The sequence below is a fragment of the Ictalurus punctatus genome, chromosome 25, assembly GCF_001660625.3.
Source record: "Ictalurus punctatus breed USDA103 chromosome 25, Coco_2.0, whole genome shotgun sequence".
In the NCBI taxonomy this organism is placed as follows: Eukaryota; Metazoa; Chordata; class Actinopteri; order Siluriformes; family Ictaluridae; genus Ictalurus; species Ictalurus punctatus.
This window is the reverse complement of record NC_030440.2, coordinates 1313730-1335093: the sequence shown is the minus strand read 5'-3', so window position 1 is coordinate 1335093 and position 21364 is coordinate 1313730. Positions and strand designations below refer to the sequence as shown.

Sequence of the window (21364 nt, the reverse complement as noted above, 5' to 3'; positions counted from 1 at the left end):
GTAGGGACATCTAGTATAGGCACATTCAGTGTAGCTGGTGAAACTTTGGTGAAGGGTTTAGGACTGGGGTAAAACTGTTCTTATGCCAACTGACTATTGACTTTTTGTCTCATAGGGATATAATGAACAACAAAGTGTTTTATCAGCATCCAAATCTGATGCGGGTTCTGGGCATGCACGAGACAGTCATGGAGGTCATGGTCAATGTGCTTGGAGGAGACAAATCTAAGGTACAGTTCTTTTTCTTATAGTCAGAAGAGTGCCAGACCTGTTTTTTGTTCTAGAGAGCAAATGAACACATATTTTACAAACCTTTACATTCTAGCCTGTGTTCATTATATTTACTGTATTTGACTATTGAATTAAAATTATAGATTAACTTGCCACTGTGTATTCTCCAAACGTCATAACATGAACTCTAACCTATGGGGATTCAGTTTTTAAATTGAATTATGTCCTTACTTTTATTTGAATTACAGTGCTTGTTTTTTGTGTATCTCTCATACTAAATAGTTTTATATCTTCAAGTGAAATACGACATAAAACAAAGGCAACCTGAGAAAACAAACAATACAGTTTTTATTATTTTTTATTGAAGCCAAAAATGTTCTCCAACACCTATCACCCATGTGAAAAACTAATTGCCCCCTTAAACTTACAACCTGGTTGTGCCACCTTTAGCAGCAATAACTGCAACCAAACACTTCTGATAACTGGAGATCAGTCTTTCACGTTCTTCTAGGACTAGGATTTACTCCTACGCTTTGGATCATTGTCTTGCTGCATAATCCAGTTGCACTTGAGTTTCAACTTACGGACTGAAGACCAGACATTCTCCTGTAGGATTTTCTGGTAGAGAGCAGAATTAATGTTTCCCCTCAATTACTGCAAGTTGCCCAGAACCTGAAGCAGTAAAGCATCCCCACACCATCACACTACCTCCACCATGCTTGACCGTAGGTGTGATGTTCTTTTTGTGTAATTCTGTGTTTGGTTTACGCCAGATGTAACGGGACTCCTGTTTTCCAAACAATTCCACTTTAAACTCATAAGTCCACAGAACATTCTCCCAAAAGGTTTGAGGATCATCAAGGTGTGTTCTGGTGAAATTCAGACGAGTCTTAATGTTCTTCTGGGTCAGCAGTGGTTTTCACCTCGCCACTCCTCCATGGAGCCATTTCCCCCCCAGTGTCTTTCTGATACTGGAGTCATGAACACTGACCTTTATTGATGCAAGAGTGACCTGTAGGTCCTTTGATGTTGTCCTCGGCTCTGTTGTGACTTCCTGGATGAGTCGTCGCTGTGCTCTTGGAGGAATTTCGGAAGGTCGGACACTTCTGGGAAAGTTCACTACCGTGCCGAGTTTTTCCATTTGGAGATCACGGCTCTCGCTGTGGTTCTTTGGAGTCCCAGAGCCTTTGAAATAGCTTTGTAACCCTTCCCAGACTGGTGTCTTTCAATCACCTTCTTCCTCATCGTTTCTGGAATTTCTTTCAGTTTTGCCATAGTGTGTTACTGAGTAAGACCTTTTAACCAACTTCATGCTGATGAGAAAGTTCTATTTAAGTGTTGATGTGATTGAACAGGGTTTGCAGTAATCAGGTCTGGTTGTGTCTCGTCCAGCTGATCTCCATTATCAATGCAGACTCCTAGATTTGGGGAATTAATAACTAAGGGGGCAAATACATTTTCACACAGGCCCAGTTGTTATTGGATAACTTTTTTCTTCAATAAATAACATTATCATTGAAAAACTGTATTGTGTGTTTACTCAGGTTGCCTTTGTATTATCTTACATTTTGTTTTAATTTCTGGAACAATTTAGTACGAGATCTACACAAAAACAGAAGAAATCAGGATGGAGCAAATAGCTTTTCACAGCAATGTATGTAGTTATGTTAAGGTAATGGACTATCTCATGCTGTTTACACTATTTACATTTGTGGCATTTGACAAACCCCCTTATCTATAGCGACTTACATATATCTCAATTATTCAACTGAGCAGTTGAGGGTTAAGGGCCCAGCAGTGGCAGCTTGCTGGTGCCAGTATTTGAATTCCCAACCTTCCGATCAACAATCAGCTACCACTTCATTGAATTACCCTGAATTAGGGAAGTGATAGCTCAGCGGTTAAGACATTGGACTTCACATTGGAAGGTTGTGAGTTCAAATCCCAGCACTGCCAATCTGCCAGTATTGGGCCCGTGAGCCTCAACTGCTCAGTTGTATATGTTGCTCTGGATAAAGGCGTCTGCCAAATACTGTAATTACCCCTCCAGAATAGATTTAAATTGGGCATTCATATTAACTACTGTAATGATCAAAGTATGAGATCCACGTTTGACCAAAGCTTCTTGATGTGTAAGGTTTGTGCCTGCCTCAAAAAACCTACGTTCTTTATAGTCAGAAAGCTCAGCAGATAAAGAGCCTCTCAAAGTCTAACCACTTAATACCCATGATGATTGAAGGAGTATCGGGTGAGAAGGTGAACTCTGATGCCGCTCCTTTTTGGGCAACGCCAGGTGACAGGCCTGTAATTTAATGGCAGCAGAGAACATGTAGATGCTTTTTGGGGCCCTGCGGTGACGCATCACCCTGGTACTTCTCATGTCGCCTTGGCAGCTTCATTAAGGGGGCCTCTAGATGGGTAACATGGACACCAGATACATGAGCCGCGACCCGGCACTCACATTTCTCTTCACATCTGTCTAAACCCAAAATGTGTCGCTTGCATGCCCGGTTGAGTCTAATCCCTCAAATCTGGACTTAGAAAAACAGAAAAAATGCACCTTTTAAAAAGTGTACATTTACAGTAAATAACTTATAAAAAGGCAAACAGCTGAAGATAGCACCTGGATAACCTGTAAGGATTAATAACCTGAAGGACTAAAGATGATTCATACAAGTCTTCGCGGTAGTAGAGTTCGACCTGTACAACGTATAAAAGGAACCAATTATAATCACAAAACGCCAGTGCAGAAAACATAGTCTTATCCTAGATATAGTAAGACTTAAGTACTCTGGTGACACACAACTAGATTGAAGAGTTGTCAGTATGGCGGCATCGGGAAAATGAGTGAAGAGAGGTCCTGACCTGTTGTAGATTTACAAAGAAAGTTTTTATGTCTCTGCAGGAGATTGCTTTCCCCAAAATGGTGGCCAGTTGCTGCCGCTTCCTCTGCTACTTCTGTCGCATCAGCCGTGAGAATCAGAAAGCCATGTTTGAACACCTGAGCTACCTACTGGAGAACAGCAGTGTGGGGCTGGGTAAACACACACACACACACACACACACACACATGCTTTTCATTTTACACTGGACACTGTGTGTGTGTGTGTGGGAAATATGCTGGGTGTGGAATAATCATTAACATATTTTCTTACACTGATTTAGAAAACATGACATGCAAATATCCGTTCGTCACCTTTTAAGATCACGTAAACTGCATTAATCCAATAAATTTGGTGAGGTTTGAATTGACATCAGAAGCTACAGACTGAAGTATACCTCATGTGCTGTTTACATTATGGGTGTACACTGCATACTGTCGCGAGAATATTGCATTCTGTATTGTTTCTAACTAGAAACCTGACGTCCTCCGGGTTGCACGCTACAGAAATAGAACTCGAGGGGAAAATTACGTTTGGTGCGCTCGTTGCACACGTCTGTTCACGACTACGACGATTAACACGGGAGCATACGGTATCGGAAGCCGTGCTGTTGTAGTTCTTGGGCTTGAGCTGTTACTGTGAGGAATGAGTCAGGCTACTAAGACTGTCTGACTCTGCAGGAGCCTTTGCCCATCTCCATATATCAGCACTGTTGCTCAGCCCAGAGCAAATTCTCATTTTCCTCCTGTCACACTAGCAAGCAGTCAAATAATTATCATGAAAGCTAAAGCCACATTTCAACATGGTCAGAGTGGGATCTGTTCATACAAGAAACTGAGTATCTATGGAAATGTCAGCGCTGCTAGAAGTTGGATGGGAGAATAGAACTATGCTGGAGATGGGAGAAACGTAAATATCTTCATTCACTTGCTGTTGATTTTTCAAATGGGTTTTTATTTGTTTCGTGGGATACGACGTGTACTTTTAGCTCAAATGCATTTTCATCTTCATAGTACGTGTATAAATTACTGTACAAGTCGATATACATATTCATCGTGCAACATTCAGAGCCCCTGAGACTAATCGTATTTGGGTAAACATTGAAATCCTTCCTTTTGACTCCGACTGACGCCAGCCGCTGTCTTGAAACTGCCTTGAGAATCCCATTTTGAGGAAGACGGGAAAAACTGTGCAAGTGGTATCGCTAATTTCTGGGCTAGCGAAATATAAGCGGAAGCCTGAAACACGTGGAAACCGATTGCAGGGAAATATCGCAGATCACGGTTTCTCTAACGTCTTTATGAAACAATATGGTAATTACAGATCTAGGTCATATTTTCAAAAACAGATCCCGCACATTTAAATGCATTTTTATTTATACAAACAGGCTAATGATGATTCAGTGATCATTAGATACATCCCAAACCTACTATGATACCAAATATAGCAACGTAATATTTTGTCTGGGTTTTTTTGTTTTGTTTCGTTTGTTTTAGTATGCCATTTTCACAAAGGTGAGGAAAGACTGCACCCTGCTGGTGAATTTACTAAAGAGTGTACTGGAACGAGACAAAACATAACAGCTTTGTCTTTTCTACAGCTTGTCCAGCCATGAGGGGCTCCACTCCTCTGGATGTGGCTGCGTCCTCAGTGATGGACAACAACAGTCTGGCCCTGGCTTTAGAGGAACCGGACCTGGAGAAGGTAATGTACATGATGATTTGATGACATTGGGGTAAATTGGGGTTCGGCTCTGGGTTACTGATCGGAAGGTCGAGGGTTCAAGCCCCAGCACTGCCAAGCTGCCACTGTTGGGCCCTTGAGCAAGGCCCTTAACCCTCTCTGCTCCAGGGGACGCTGTATCATATCTGACCCTGCGCTCTGACCCCCAACTTCCTAACATGCTGGGGTATGCGAAGTAAAGAATTTCACCGTGCACGTGTATATGTGATCACTAAAGACTCATTATCATTTACTTATCCAAAAATATTTAGATATTAAATTAAAAGAAATGTAACGTGCACGAATAATAAAAATATATACTGATACTAATACTTGTTTTAGTGTTACTAGTAAATAAGTGTATCATGAATTTTTGCATTAGGGTTTTTCCAATAGACCTTGCGTAGGTAGCTCGGTACAATGAAGCTAATTCCCACATTTATTCTGTACAGGTGGTGACATACTTGGCTGGTTGTGGTCTACAGAGCTGTCCTATGCTGGTAGCTAAGGGATACCCTGACATCGGCTGGAATCCTATAGAAGGAGAACGTTACCTGTCTTTCCTCCGATTCGCTGTCTTTGTCAATGGTGTGCTTCGCTTCAGTCTCCCAGATCTCCTGCTATTGTCTGATATGATGAATGAGGGGTTACTCTATAAAGACACCACAGATATGCATCAGGCTACTTGAATGTTTGCTGTTATTTTCTTCAGGTGAGAGTGTAGAGGAGAATGCCAATGTGGTGGTAAAGTTGTTGATCAGGCGTCCTGAGTGCTTTGGCCCTGCTCTGAGGGGAGAGGGGGGACAAGGTCTGTTGGCTGCCATGCTGGAGGCCATCAAGATCTCTGAGGACCCTGCTCTCGATCTGCCCAACCTGCCTGAAGGAGGAGCTCCTGTGTAAGATCCCACATGACCTCTGCCACTAATGGATACATTTTAATTTCATGTATCCATGTAGCATATCAGACAGGTAGTCTAAGTCCCTGCTAGTAACAATAACAGGTACTCTAAGTCCCTGCTAATCTCCAAGCCATTATCTGGTAGTCTGGCCATTGAGAATTGTTTTGATGTAGTTCAGTTCCTGTTGCTCTGCTTCTGACCTCCCACTGAAAGCAATGAAAGTGGCTGATTGAACGTGTACTCTGTGTGTGTGTGTGTGTGTGTGTGTGTGTGTGTGTGTGTGTGTGTGTGTGTGTGTGTGTGTGTGTGTGTGTGTGTGTGTGTGACAGGTCTGGGGAGGATGGGGAGGAAGAGGAAGAGGTGGCACACATGGGCAACTCGATCATGTCCTTCTACTCAGCCCTTATTGATCTGCTGGGACGTTGTGCTCCTGAGATGCATGTGAGTTCTGCCCGCCTTTACCGAAACAAAATAACTGCACATTTAAAAGCTTTAAAACATTTGTTTTCTATGGTAAATTTAGGTATTTGGTTTAGCAAGAAACATTCAATAATGCTTTATCAGACGGTTGACGTGATTCACACTGTACATTAGGGCTGCTCGGTTATGGCAAAAATCATAATCACGATTATTTTGGTTGATATTGAGATCACGATTATTAAACACGATTACTCCTCGACTTCGGAAACGTCATGCATGTACTGAACTTTAAAACAAAACAACTTTGTATTGTATTTTAAACAGTGGATTTCCTTGAATATAATTCAACTGAAAACAAAAAAAACCAAAAAAATCGGTAAAACAAAAGGGAATAAATTTGTTTAATTAAATAAATTAAACAAAGCTAGAGGAACACGTCACGTGACACGTTTCGGCGAATCGCGTCGCCCGAAATGAACTTTAAACTTCCTTAGCCGATGAAATTCTGTCTCCTGGTTTAGATCGTCCTGTAGTTTAGAAAGGAAATGAGCGTAATTAGATCAGCTGTCATGATGCTAGAGGAAATGAGCTTTCCAGTGATACCAAACGTTCTGTCTTTTTGTTCCACATCGGACTCCTCGAAACCTAACGGTTTCCAAACGGCTGAACGAGAACATTTGCGAAACGGAATGCAGCACGATAACCGTTTTATTTCAATGATTTTCTTTTCATAACCGTTGGAGGCCGAAAATTGAAATTGAAAATTCGATTCATCGCGCAGTCCTACTGTATATGAACGTATTGTATTATTGATGTTTCACAGTTAATCAACACAGGCAAGGGTGAAGCTTTGCGTATCCGTGCCATCCTGCGTTCCCTAGTGCCTACCAAAGACTTAGTGGGCATCATCAGCATACCACTCAAAGTGCCAGTACTCAACAAAGGTTAGACACATTTCATCACAACTAACCACTTAAAGACAACCTGAAATCAAAATGGACTTTTTTTTTGTTTTTAAAAGTCCCTGGTGGTCATATTGTGACCCATTTATGGAATATCAGTTTCTTTAAAGCAAGACCTCTGTTTCTCTGTAATCTCTTGGCAGAATACAATGATTTAAATGCCTTCTGCATTTCTAATGTCACTATGCACACATGGGTAGGGACAAAAAAATATTCATATTATGTTTTACAGCTATTATCAAGCAAAAATAATGCTACTGACTATATAGACCAGCGTCAAGTCTGACACCTAGTGTTCATTTTGGAATGGCATCTTTTAGCAATCAAGTCTTGCCCTACAATCTTCCCTGTTCTGTGTGTTGCATTGTCTTCAAATCCCAACAACTTAACGATACTGCATCTGTTGCTTAAGATGTGTTTGGATTGCTTTTTTTTCCCCCCTTGCTAAAGTGTTTTTCTTTGCATCTCCAGATGGCAGTGTGACCGAGCCAGACATGAATGCTAGTTTCTGTCCAGAGCACAAATCACCAATGGTGCTCTTCTTGGATCGTGTGTATGGTATCGAGGACCAAAGCTTCTTGCTAAACCTTTTAGAGGTGGGCTTCCTGCCTGACTTCAGGGTCTCGGCGTCTCTGGACACGGTGAGTGGCTCACCAGTTTTCTTAGTTTTTTCCCCCCCTCCTAGTTAGGGGTCAGAAATTGCGCTTCAGTCGAATGCCAGGAATATAAGCATGGTCTGACTTCATGTTCCATACTGGAACATGATGGGTTCTTCTAGTTTATGAAGCAGCAACACTTGCGGTATGAATTACTATTCAGTACATGCTCAGTGTTAGCTCAGATCTTCCGATGAGATTTTCAGCTATCCCTGTGTCTCCGATTCTTCTGCAGTGATCTTAGTGAAGCTTCACAACCGCGCTCAAACGTGCCGTTCAGCCCAGTAGAAATCGATCATTAAAAACACGTTTTATTATATAATGAGCTGATTTCTGACCACGTGATTATCGTTGATTAACGTTGTGTTTTGCGCCACTGCAACTAGGAGGTGCTGAGCACCACAGAGACGGCACTGGCCTTGAACAGGTATATCGGCTCAGCCGTGCTGCCTTTGTTGACGCGATGTGCGCACCTCTTTGCTCATACGGAGCACTACGCTACACTCATGGACTCCACACTTCACACCATCTACAGACTGTCCAAGGGCCGCTCGCTCACCAAGGCCCAGAGAGACTCCATCGAGGAGTGCCTGCTTGCCATCTGCAAGTAAGAGCCATGTTGTAATCCAGCCTTTTATGTGGAAATTTAACAGCTCCATAGCTGGTTTCAGACTCTGTGTAAATATTCTTTAATTGCTTATCTACTCAGACACCTGCGGCCATCTATGCTGCAGCAGCTCCTTCGCCGTCTGGTCTTTGATGTACCACAACTCACAGAATACTGCAAGATGCCCATAAAAGTAGGCATTTCATTGTAGTTCCTATATTAAATGCATTTATTATAATTAAATACTGTGTCAATATAAAAGTAACGTTTTATGTTTTGTTTTTTTTTATGTTGCGACACATCTCGGGGTTATAAAATTTAAGATCCTGGTCCATTATTAGATGATGAAATGAAACTAGTAAACTTGTATGATTTAAGCATATAGGTTTTGTGTTCATTTTTCTATTATTCTTTCCTGTGTAAAATGCACTTTAGTTCCATATTCAGCAGCATTTCTGACTGACTGGGGGTGCAAATCTGATGTTATCCCTATAGGCTTCTGTATCTGTAATGTATACTGGAAGGCTCAGTGCCAGATAAAAAAAAAAAAAAAAAAAAAAGTGTGAGCACTTCACACCTACCAATACAAATCCACACACACACGCACTCATGTACACCCCCAAGGGCTTCCAAGTCACCTGATCCAACTGTCATCATGGATTCCTCATAATCTTTTGTATAGTAGGTGCAAACATATAAGCCTACGCTTGACCTCTCAACTACCAATGTGTAACAGCATCCTAGTGCCTGCCATCAGTCTCACAGCGAGCCAGCCAGCTACTGCTGTGGTCGAACATCTATAGTTCAAGTAATAAAGACACTGTTTTTAGGCAGCTGGAAAATATAGACACAAGCATAAACTACATACCTTGTGACTGGAGCTAACAAGTTATCTAGCGGTCTTCTGGTGAAACATGTACACATGAAGTGTCTTAGAAATATTGTAGAGTCAGAATGACCGTGGAAACAAGACGAAATTTCTGGAAGCACCAGCATTTCCCTCAGAAGTGTTGGTAAATTACTAAGAACGGAAACCTAAATACATATAGTATTGACTGCTGGCCGTAGCTCCACGCGCTCCACCTTATTAGCAGTAGAGAGAGTTATCAGAAAATTAACATTTTTGAAATACTCCATGTGTGTGCCGTTGAAAAGTAATCTCCGTGTAAACATGCTGAACATAGCCCCATATGAATGAAGGAACGATATGCTTTTGTATAGGTTTGTCTGGTAATGTGCTTTTTTTTGTTATTGTAGCTTTTGACCAATCACTATGAACAGAACTGGAAATACTACTGCCTGCCCTCCGGCCTGGGCAGTTACGGCATGGCATCAGAAGAGGAGCTCCACCTCACCAAGAAGCTTTTCTGGGGACTTTTTGACGCACTCTCTCAGAAGGTACATCAGCCTAAAATGGTGTTTTATGAATATTTCTGTATTTAAATTTTTTTTTTAATTAATACTCAATGGGAGAATTTTTCGTATGTATTTAAAAGAAAAACGTATAAATAATGTTTCGGTTTCAAACGTTTTGCGTCTAACCGTCTAAGTCCTGAACCTTGGCCTGAGCTGTACACTGAGAATCACTGAGATATTCTGGAATACTGACTTCTATCTGTAACAGACTTGTTCAGTCAGAATTCAACGAATAAGGAATCATTTCATTTACACGTACTCATGGTCCTTTACCTCCAAGGAGTCTATGTGCTCACTCAGACTTTACCCCTGCTTAATATTCATAGCATGGGACAGCACAGATGTGCAGCACTCATTACAGTCCCTCTCCTTCCATAATCTCTCCTGCAGAAATACGACGCAGAGCTTTTCAAAATGGCTATGCCATGTCTGAGTGCCATAGGTGGAGCGATCCCACCTGATTACGTCGACATGAGCCCAGCCAACACTCTGGTAAAGCAGGCCTCTGTGGATGGACAAGGAAACTTTGATCCCAAGCCTATCAGCACTGCCAAGTAAGCACTACGCAAGTACTAATAAATCTATATGGAGTTCCAGGCAACTCATCTGAGGGCCTTTGTTAGCTTTACTAATGGGACACAAGGCATTGGTATAATAGCTTTCCCTCGCCATCATGACTTTTCTTTCTTGAACTTAACAGAATCCAAATACAGATTCTATGAATATGCAAATTAGAAATGCACACAGCATTACCCGCCCCTTCCCCTGCTCAAATGGTGTCGAACAACAGGCTTATTTTGTCGCATACATTACTGGCCTGAATAACTATACAATCTCAGTGACATTTTTATGGAATGATATTTGCTCCACTAGGATTTTGATTGTAATTTTGAAAATCTCAAATTGTAATTTTGAAAAAAATTATATATATATATTTATATATTTTATGCCAATTGAATCAGATTAATTTTTTTTTTTCTTTAATGACTCGGATTATAATCAATACAATATTGCTATAGTTTTAGGAGAACACGCATTTCAAATTCAGTTAATCAAACTGAAATGCATCGTGGGAGGCCCATGAATAGAAACGACTGGACGTGTGCACGTTTGCTTCTCTGAGGTTCGTGAGTGCGGTGTTGCAGAACTTGCGATAGAGCGAATTTGAAATATATTGCGCCAGCAAATTTCGAATTAGAATGTTGCGTTCCTGATTTTTTTATTTATTCATATATTTTTAAACTGGAATCCTTCCTGCAAAATTTCGTTTGATTCAATCCAACTTCAGATGAATTACAAAGAGTATAAACTCCCAGTTATTTATATAATAAATAAATAAATAAATGCATCGTATTTCTCTCACAAATATAACAGAATGTCACCTTCTATTTCCAGCATTTCACTGCCTGAAAAACTGGATTACATTGCCAACAAATATGCTGAGCATTGCCATGAGAAATGGTCTTCTGAGAAGGTAAGTGACGGACTGAATGTTGTTCAACATTTTGAGATTTTCAGATAACACTGTGGAGATTTACACGAATAACCACGCAGTGTATGACACAAATGATCTGACCTTCTGTCCTCTGACAGTTTGCACTCGGCTGGACTGCAGGTGAGAAGGTAGATGACCAAGCCAAAACTCACCCTCTTCTGAAGCAATATAAAGCACTGAGTGAGAAGGTACCCATGTTTCTAAAAAAAATATCTAGTGCGGGGCAATTATTCACAGAGATGATAATGTGGTAACTCCTCTCCATCGGTTGGAATCGGTTCAGGAGCGGGAGACCTACCGCTATCCCGTGAAGGAGTCTCTGAAGAGCATGTTGGCTATGGGTTGGACCATCGAGAGGACCAAAGAAGGAGAGGCCATGTTCCAGCAGCGTGAGTCAGGGAAACAGATCTCAGAGGCTTCCCAGGTAGGAAGATTTAAAATGCAACGAGGCAAGATAACAAGCTATTGAATCGACATGTATTTCATACGCGTCGTCTTTTAAAGGGAGATGGATTTCATCCAGCACCTGTGGATTTAGAAAATGTAATCTTGTCTAGAGAATTACAGGTACGTTCTGGTTTTAGTCCATATTAGTTGCTTAGTCACCAGTGTGAATTAAAAAAAAAAAAAAAAAAATGAGTAAGAACGTCTTCTCCTAAGACATTATTATTCTTATTGTTCTTATGTTGTATACTCATCCCTATCAACACTGTCTGCAGAGTATGGTAGAGACTGTAGCGGAAAATTACCACAATATTTGGGCGAAGAAAAAGAAAATGGAACTCAGCAGCAAAGGTAGAATTGTTTTCTTTGGAGAAAAAGGAGACCTGTACTGTCCAGGGTTTCACAATTCACCACATACGTTGTGTTTCTATTGACAGGAGGTGGGACTCACCCACTGCTGGTACCCTATGACACTCTGACAGCAAAGGAGAAGTTCAGAGACCGAGAAAAGGCTCAGGAGCTCTTCAAATTCCTGCAGATCAACGGATATGCAATAAGCAGGTATGCGTGCCTCTGCGAGCTTGGCTTTTTTCTTTGACGTGTCCATCTTTGCCGGCTTCTTACAAGAATGTGAGTGTTTTGAGAATGAGCTATGTGTTTTGTCATGAACACTCCTTACAGTAATAAATGATGCGTATTGGGTATCACTTGTATCGATCGTTCACTGGCGATGTTTCTTACTAGAGGTTTGAAGGACATAGAGCAGGATTCTTCCTCTATGGAAAAGAGGATCGCCTACAAGTTCCTTAAGAGGCTGTTGAGTTACGTAGACTCGGCACAGGAATTCATAGCACATCTGGGTGAGTTTAAAAAATCCAGAACATTTGTCATGAATAAATAAATAAAAAACGAGATGCGATTATCTATATTGTACGTCGTTTAAGCGATCATTCAATCGCTATCTTCTACAAGCTTTTGACTCAAATATCACGAATAAGAATTTCGACACGTTGCCCGAAAACTTCGAAAAGAACAGATAAACCTCTACACTCAAAACTCCGTCGTTTTAGAGAATAAACATGTCAGATGTGTTCCGTATGCAACACGGATTCCAAACTACACCCTAATCATACACCCAAGTTATTTAACCGTTCCCAAAGGTTCTGCAGGACCCACACGGCATCTGCCAAACACTGATCGTGCTTAATTTGAGCCGCGTGGACTACTTGCAGAGCGGTCTCGTCTCTTCAGGGACAAAATATACAGATTTTAAACATATACACAGAATACACACAAAGCGCGAGCTCCAAATACTATCGACTAAACATTCCTGTTTTCATATAAATGTTTACCGACCGTCCAAAAGGCCGCCCTTTTGTGAGTAAGTTTGAGTAAATGGGCTTGTTTTTATTTTTTCTCAGTACAGCGAAGGATAAAATGTTGAAATTATTGTCTGGGGGTGATTTCACGCGTTCTGCAGAACCGCAGGCGTCTTAGACGGGATTCCTTTTCGAGCGTCTTACTCAAGCATTTATCTTTATAAATTTCTTTCACAGAGGCGATGGCCTCCAGCGGAAAAACGGACAAATCGCCTCACGAGCAAGAGATTAAGTTCTTCGCGAAGGTGTGACACATCTGAAGATAAATGTTCTCAAAACATATTTCCATTCATTCCTAGCCACTGATCATGCGTACAATACTTCACTCGCTATAAGAAGTGAATCTGATCATTTATACGCCTGCTTCTGATGTGTGTTTGCTACAGGTCCTGCTGCCGTTACTGGACCAGTACTTTAAGAATCACTGCCTTTACTTCCTGTCTTCTCCCAGCATCAACCTGAGCAGCAGTGGATATGCTTCTAACAAAGAGAAGGAGATGATCACCAGGTATAGCCGTTTTGTTTGTTGATTTTTGATTTTTAAGTGTCCACACCTTCTTTGAATTAGGCTCTGTTGCTAAGATAATGAGGCATGAAATATCATTAGAAGTTGGTGGAATATGCAAGTGCTCATTTTCTCATCGCTGTGTTTTCTACAGTCTTTTCTATAAGCTGGCTTCTCTGGTTAGACACCGGATCTCTCTGTTTGGTAAGGCCAACTTCCGACTCGATCACTATCCGCAGACCGCTCATCATAATCTTTCTTTGTCTTGGGTAAGTTATTCAGCTTCTAACGTACGTCACTTTAACAACCCTACTTTGCCAGGAAGTGACTCTGCTACAATGGTGAGCTGTCTGCACATCCTGGCACATTCACTGGACTTCAGGTAAGAGCACATACATACAGCGTCACTGCTTTTTTGTAGCCCAGGCACATTCATTGTGCTACACTGAACTGTCACGATAACTCGCCGTCTTAACGGATCACGTGATCATGTCTCCGAATTGGAATTTTGAACATTTTATTATCGTTCTCGACATGAGAGCACGACATGGAGTGTAAGAGTTTCCTGGGCTGACGATGTCGCCTCCTTTTCTAGGACAGTGATGAAGTCCGGCTCTGAGCTGGTGAAGGCTGGAGTCAGGACGTTCTTTGAGAACGCTGCAGAAGACCTGGAGAAGACTGTGGAGAACCTGAAGCTGGGAAAGCTGGGCCAATCTCGGACCCAGATGAAGGGAGTGGCACAGATCATCAACTACACCTCAGTGGCGCTGCTGCCCATTCTTACTGCTCTGTTTCAGCACATCACTGAGCACCAGTTCGGGGCGGACTTGCTGTGTAAGTGGACAATCGGTCACGTGTCACACGATCCAACAGAGCAGCTACAAAAATGAGACAAGTGAGGTGTTCTCATTACGTTAGATCAGTCTGACATACAGGTCAGTGTTGTGTAAAATCCTGAAAGGACCAGCATGATGTACATTAAACCGTGTTATAAAAAAAGTTCATCAGAGGTCCATACGGTCACTTAAATAAAGTTTCTCTATTATTATACTTCTCTAATTACAGCTACGAAAGAGACGCCATTAAATGTGACACAGTGACAAACGTTTGCACCGTAAAAGATTGTTTTTCTCCCGTGAAAGCGGTAATATTGCGTTCTGTTGCTGCGTTACAGTGGATGACGTTCAGCTGTCCTGCTATCGAATTCTGACCAGCCTATACTCCCTGGGAACGGGCAAAAACATCTACGTTGAAAAGTAACGTACATTTCGGATTGCCTTGTCGGTCTGGATGTTATCTCTTTTTCTCTGAATTATTCATGTCTGAGTTCTGCATTTAAATAGGCAGCTTCCTGTGCTGGGAGAATGCTTGGCGACTCTAGTGGGAGCCATGCCCGTGGCTTTCCTGGAGCCTCATCTGAACATGCACAACCCACGCTCTGTCTTCAATACCAAGACACCCCGTGAGAGAGCAAGTGAGTGCACGTAGTATTATAGTAAATACATATACGTATCCATTTTTTACAATTTTTTTTTCCCGATAACTCGTTCAGACGAATCTATTGAAGCTTCCTGTTGTTCTTAGCATAATAATGTTGGACCCGTCTGCTTGTAGTTCTGAGCATGCCTGACACCGTAGAGGAAATGTGTCCCGAGATGCCACGTCTGGACGGCCTGATGAAAGACATTCATGACATCTCGGAGTCTGGGGCTCGCTACACGGAGATGCCGCATGTCATCGAGGTCATCTTGCCCTTGCTGTGTAACTATCTTTCTTACTGGTGGGAAAAGGGTCCAGAGAATTCCCCCAGTCACGTGAGCTGCTGTACCACCGTCACCTCTGAGCACCTCAGCCTCATCCTGGGCAACATCCTCAAGATCCTCAACAACAACCTGGGTATAGATGAAGCCTCCTGGATGAAGAGGCTTGCAGGTGAGTGTGATTCCACCAAAAACCCCAATTATCTAAAAGATTATTTTAGATGCTCTTTTAGAGCTTCTTAAAAAGATTTTTGTGGCTTATATTATAATAAAATTTCCTTTTATAGGATTTCACGGGACATAAAACTGCAGGCAAACCATGTGAATGCATCAACACATTGCAGTGTGTCCATCAAATTATTTTTTAAATTTAATTTTATTTATTATTGTTATTTGCATAAAATCTTTTTTTTTTTTTTTTTTGGTCGATTAGCTTGATGGCTAGTTTAATGACCGTAGCGGCACTATGCCAGGGGCATGAAATGGAGACCGTATTACTGAAGGGCTGCTTATACGAATCTGACTTGAAGGACAGTCTTCAGTTTATGCACATCTAGGAAATAATGACTTCAGGATCAGTTACTGGGGTTACTCCTTCATGAGAGCCAACAATGTTGGAACTGTAGTTTGTGTCCAACTGTAGTTTGTGTTTTTCCAGCACCTCCGAGGTTGGGGGTTTGGAAGCCAAGCCACCTCTGCCCTGAGTTTGCATGTTCTCCCCTCTGCTTTGGGGTACTCTAGCTTCCTCCCCCAGTCCAAATTATGTGGTGTAGGCTGATTAGCATCTCATAATTGTCCGTAGTGTGTGAATGAGTGTGTGAATTGTACCCTGCAGTGGGTTGGCACCCCGTCCAGGGTGTCCCCCGCCTCGTGCCCTGAGTCCCCTGGGATAGGCTCCAGGCTCCCCTGTGACACTGTGTAGGATAAGTGGTACAGAAGATGGATGGATGAATGGATGGATGGATGTTTCTGCCCTAAGTACTTAATTTACTTCACTACTCTCAAGTGGCCAGATGTGAAGTTTTCAAGATTCTTTTCCAGCGAACGATGCAGCAAAGTAGTGAAAAGAACACATCTTTGCTACTATCACATGCATATACACAGTGATGGCCTCGACGTCAAGAACACGTTTAAACGTTTTGAATTTTGAGTTTCATAATGCTGCAGTGTGCAGGAACAGGTTCTGTGAAGATGGAATTGTGGAATTTTGTTTCCATACAGTGTACACACAACCAATCATTAGCAAGGCAGGAGCAGACCTCTTACGGACTCACTTCCTCCCCACCCTGGAGAAGCTGAAGAAGAAGACGGTGAAGGTTGTGGCTGAGGAGGAGATGATAAGGGCTGAAAGCAGGGCCGATACCCAGGAGGCCGAGCTGCAGATCCTGGATGAGTTTGCTGTGCTCTGTAGGGACCTGTACGCGTTTTACCCCATGCTCATCCGCTACGTGGACAACAACAGGTATCATCGCTGACTGAGCACTGAATCGAACACACATCCCACAAGATAAAAATAAAAAAAAATTCAATAAATTCATGCTAGGGCTAAATCTTCTCCTCTACCCAGGTCCAAATGGCTGAAGAAACCAAATGCGGATTCAACAGAACTCTTCAAAATGGTGTCGGAGATTTTCATACTCTGGTGTAAATCTCATGTAAGCTCTTAATATGAGTTCTGACGGATTTAAAAATAAATAAATAAATAAATAAATGGTCATCTACATATTTTCACAACATCGTCTGCTTTTTACAAACAGAATTTCAAAAGGGAAGAGCAAAACTTTGTGGTGCAAAATGAAATCAACAACCTTGCCTTCCTCACCGGAGACAGCAAGACCAAGATGTCGAAGGTAAGATGACGACAAATTCATCCAGTCGTCTTGATAAAGATTTTTACTCGCCTTTAAGAGAATTCCCTATAAATATTTGCTTGCATTCTTTATGTCAAAGTTTCCAAAGAACAGTGCTGATCAATCTGAAACGGTAATTCGGTTTTATATACAGTATCTCACAAAAGTGAGTGCACCCCTCACATTTGTGTAAATATTTGATGATGTCTTTTCATGTGACGACACTGAAGAAATGACACTGTGCTACAGTGTAAAGTAGTGAGTGTACAGCTTGTGTAACAGTGTAAATTTGCCGTCCCCTCAAAATAAATCAACACACAGCCGTTAATGTCTAAACCGCTGGCAACAAAAGTGAGTACACCCCTAAGTGAAAATGTCCAAATTGGGCCCAGTTAGTCATTTTCCCTCCCCGGTGTCATGTGACTTGTTAGTGCTACAAGGTCTCAGGTGTGAATGGGGAGCAGGTGTGTTAAATTTGGTGTCATCGCTCTCACACTCCCTCATACTGGTCACTGGAAGTTCAACATGGCACCTCATGGCAAAGAACTCTCTGAGGATCTGAAAAAAAGATTTGTTGCTCTACATTGCCCAGAAGTGCAGTATTTTATTGCTTCACGCTTCCGGTGTTATGTACTGGGTTTAGACCGTCGTGTGAGAGGTCAGTTTTTACCGTACCGATGACGTGTTGTCGCAGTAGTAATCCTGCTCGGTACGAGAGGAGCCGCAGGTTCAGACATTTGGTGCGTGTGCTCGGCCGAGGATTCACTGGTGCGAAGCTACCATCTGTGGGATTATGACTGAATGCCTCCGAGTCACGATACCGCATCGCCACGGATCTCCGGTTGGTCCGGGGTAGCCGGGCCGGATGATCTCCGCACCCTCTCCGATTGCGTACCGCAAGTTCGTGTCGAACCTGGTGCTAAATGACTCGTAAACGACCCGATTTATGAGTCCAGGGCTGCACGATTATTTGTAATTTCATCATTACGGCGATGTGCGTTTCCACGATGAGCTCTCATTGTGGAGAGCTGCAATAAACAACAACCGTTTATCATTGCATATCATATCAGTGCGAAAGGGAAGAGGAAGTAGTGCTGAAGTGAAGGCACGTTTGGTATTAAACAAGCGACCGTCGCAAATTTTGTATAAAGTGTGTCATGCGTTCTCATATTTTTAAATACGAGTAGTCTTTGCTCTTGCGCGTGTAAAGATGTCAAATGAAATGTACTTTCAATATCATGTGACCCATACACGTAGCTTCCTTTTTCATCGATTAAAACCCATGTAAAATGTCAATATGATCCCGTTAACAAACCTGATGCTAAAAACCATCAAACGGAACAGAGTGCCAGATGAAGTGTACGTCCTCATGCCATGCAGGTGAAACTGAAAGTAAATGAACCCAGTAACAGTATCCCCTAAGAAAGAAAAGCATGCTGTGTTTGGGTGATGTTTTGCAGTCAGGAGGCCAGGACCAGGAGAGGAGAGGGAAGAAGAGAAAAAGAGAATTGTACTCTATTCAGACATCTTTAATTGTGGCAGCTCACAAGAAACTGCTGCCTATTGGCCTCAACATGTGCACAGCTGGAGACCAGGAGCTCATCTCTCTGGCCAAGATCCGCTACAGTCTGGTGAGCATGGCGTTCATTGTACTTTCAGACCACGATATCTTAGTACACTAACTGAATTGAGCGATTTAGAATCCTTGAATCTGATTGGTCAGAAGGTGTTGATAAATTTTCTAGAACAGCCGCTCCGGCAGTGGTGGCTACAGGTTTATATCAATGTTCAGTTTAACGCGTGATCATTTCTATATTCCTACAGCTCATTCACAGGGGGTCGTTTGGCAGATGATCCACATAATCTCAGATTAAATATACACATGCACTGATATTTAACAACGAAGAGGATACTGTTGTTGATATTGTGAAATGTTGCGGTTGCTTGGTAACAGGTCAAGCTGCTGGTGAGAGGCTGATGAAGGAATGGGCGTGTGTCGCTGCTGTGATGTGAATGATAGCTAACTTCTCGTAAATGTTTCATGAGCGTCAGTGTAACTATAAACGGTTGAAGAGCGTGACGTGTTGAATAAAAATTCTATTCATTGGCAAATTGCATGTGCTGTTATTGGAAATGAATCAACTTCAGGGTGGTGACAGGTCGAAACGCCCTGCCGCTGAACCGACAGCACAGCTCGTTATAACTCTACCGGAGACGTCTTAGAAGCCGTTTCATGAGTGTGTTGGCTTTTACAGAAAGACACCGACGACGAGGTGAAGGATCACCTTAGACAGAACCTACATCTCCAAGAGAAGGCAAGTTACACATAATCAGTGATATGATAACGACGTACAAATGCTAATGGCATTAGTTGATTAAAGAAGCCGTCTATCCATGCTGCAGACGGAGGACCCGGCAGTGCAGTGGCAGCTAAACCTCTATAAGGATGTGGAGGTGAAGAGCGAGGAGCCTCTAAATACTGACCACATTATCGAGAAAATCCAAGGCATCTCAGCCGCCGTCTTCCATCTTGATCAGGTTAGAGGCGCCGCGTACTTCCACTACAGCAAATATTACCATCTTTCCTGAATACATAAAGCCTCAAACGTGTTCCATTACTGATCACTCGATTAGCTTGGTCCCCAATGCCGATCAGTAAAACTGTAACTCGCCTTCAGTCTTCACACTGGACTCTAAGATAATCTACCCCTCAGGTGGAGCAGCCTCTTAGGTGTAAAAAACTGACATGGCAGAAGCAGCTGTCCAAACAGCGCAAGCGTGCTGTGGTTGCCTGTTTCCGCATGGCACCTCTTTACAACCTACCTAGGTGAGTGCTGACGGAACTTTCTTCATGAAACTGTTCAACGTCATAAGAGATGTGTGATGTGTCATGTTCTAGGCATAGCCTGTCGAGGTGGATTTACATGCTATAAGCTTTCTTGATGTTGACCCGTGTGGCTTACCCTTCATCACCTGTTTACTTTAGAATAAATGCTGAATTGTTATATTTGCTCTTGTTATTCCTAGTCCTCTTTCTTATTCCAAAGCCTGTTATGTTTTAACTTCCTGTCTGGGTCAGTCCAACTCAATTGATCCAATCATTGTAAAGTTGGTTGCTTGACCGTTTTTAATTTAATTATATATTTTTTGAGTGATCACCTATAGGTATTGGCATTGCAAAACCACTAGGTTTAAAATAAATAAATAAATAAATAAATAAATAAATAAATAAACATTATTTTACTTGGTTTAACTACGATGGCCATCTTTGTGTAAACATTTAGCACATTCTTGTTCCCGAGACTTAGAACTTGAGTCCAAATGTAATGCTGAAGATGGCTCCCAGTTCCACTTTTCGGGTCGATGGATAATCGGAACTGTTCGAGTCTCCGTCTTAATTTTATAGTATAGTGTGTATGCACAACAGTTCAGGTTTGAGACCTTTCTTAATTTTTATTTTAATGGGGGAAGTCTCAAACATGACATGTTCTGCATACACACTGTACTTCCCTAGGTGCACCCTAAGACTGAGGCTCGAACCCTTCCCATTATAAACGAACCCTGAATGTGGAACTGTGAGCAATCTTGAGCATTACATTTGCACCTAGGTTCAAAGTCTAAGGAACAAGAACGCGCCAAAGGTTTACGTACGTAAGTATATGTTCATGTACCTTGTAATGTCTTCTAGAGATCAGTTTTTGTTCCAAGCAGCTTGGACCATCACCGAGCCGAGATACTGAGGATTCCATAAACATCTGTGTAACCAAAATTTGTTGTGTTCCATGGCACAAAGATGGCCGTCGTAGTTAAACCAAGTCATTTTTTTTTGTTTTGTTTTAAATGGGGGTTTTGCAATGCATATACATAGAGGTAATCAGTAAAAAAAATGTTTTTTGGAAAATCAAAAATGGTCAAACAACCCGTTTTGGACCACCTGAGATGGAATGACCTGTCTGACAACGTGAAATGTGCAGTATTTCACTATAGGCCATTCCATACACCTGTCCTATTAGCGCTAAAACATGTCTCCTCTTTGTTGTTTCTATAATACACTTTAGATTCAAAAATAATAATTACTTCCTGAATGGCTATGGGTACGTTTGGCTGGAAAAGTTGTACCAAACCTCCAGCTTTGA

The 21364-nt window shown here is 42.0% G+C and overlaps 1 protein-coding gene across 5 annotated transcripts in view; it reads left to right on the top strand.

Annotated features, from left to right (window-relative positions):
- The window catches only part of ryr3 (ryanodine receptor 3), a 98733-nt gene that overhangs the window by 59204 nt on the left and 18165 nt on the right, over window positions 1-21364 (top strand). For all 5 annotated transcript variants that reach the window (XM_017456156.3, XM_017456154.3, XM_017456153.3 and 2 more), the window contains 34 exons: window positions 116-230; window positions 3137-3269; window positions 4714-4817; window positions 5288-5423; window positions 5548-5731; window positions 6064-6175; window positions 6978-7098; window positions 7588-7757; window positions 8159-8379; window positions 8482-8572; window positions 9637-9777; window positions 10186-10349; window positions 11191-11269; window positions 11389-11478; window positions 11574-11714; window positions 11795-11857; window positions 12010-12085; window positions 12172-12295; window positions 12479-12594; window positions 13291-13358; window positions 13500-13621; window positions 13773-13822; window positions 13940-14000; window positions 14214-14452; window positions 14793-14874; window positions 14962-15092; window positions 15233-15550; window positions 16600-16840; window positions 16946-17033; window positions 17136-17228; window positions 18689-18859; window positions 19484-19543; window positions 19632-19766; window positions 19943-20055. In XM_017456156.3, the coding sequence (XP_017311645.1) occupies window positions 116-230; window positions 3137-3269; window positions 4714-4817; window positions 5288-5423; window positions 5548-5731; window positions 6064-6175; window positions 6978-7098; window positions 7588-7757; window positions 8159-8379; window positions 8482-8572; window positions 9637-9777; window positions 10186-10349; window positions 11191-11269; window positions 11389-11478; window positions 11574-11714; window positions 11795-11857; window positions 12010-12085; window positions 12172-12295; window positions 12479-12594; window positions 13291-13358; window positions 13500-13621; window positions 13773-13822; window positions 13940-14000; window positions 14214-14452; window positions 14793-14874; window positions 14962-15092; window positions 15233-15550; window positions 16600-16840; window positions 16946-17033; window positions 17136-17228; window positions 18689-18859; window positions 19484-19543; window positions 19632-19766; window positions 19943-20055 (4353 nt within the window). The remainder of the gene's footprint in view (window positions 1-115; window positions 231-3136; window positions 3270-4713; window positions 4818-5287; window positions 5424-5547; window positions 5732-6063; window positions 6176-6977; window positions 7099-7587; window positions 7758-8158; window positions 8380-8481; window positions 8573-9636; window positions 9778-10185; window positions 10350-11190; window positions 11270-11388; window positions 11479-11573; window positions 11715-11794; window positions 11858-12009; window positions 12086-12171; window positions 12296-12478; window positions 12595-13290; window positions 13359-13499; window positions 13622-13772; window positions 13823-13939; window positions 14001-14213; window positions 14453-14792; window positions 14875-14961; window positions 15093-15232; window positions 15551-16599; window positions 16841-16945; window positions 17034-17135; window positions 17229-18688; window positions 18860-19483; window positions 19544-19631; window positions 19767-19942; window positions 20056-21364) is intronic.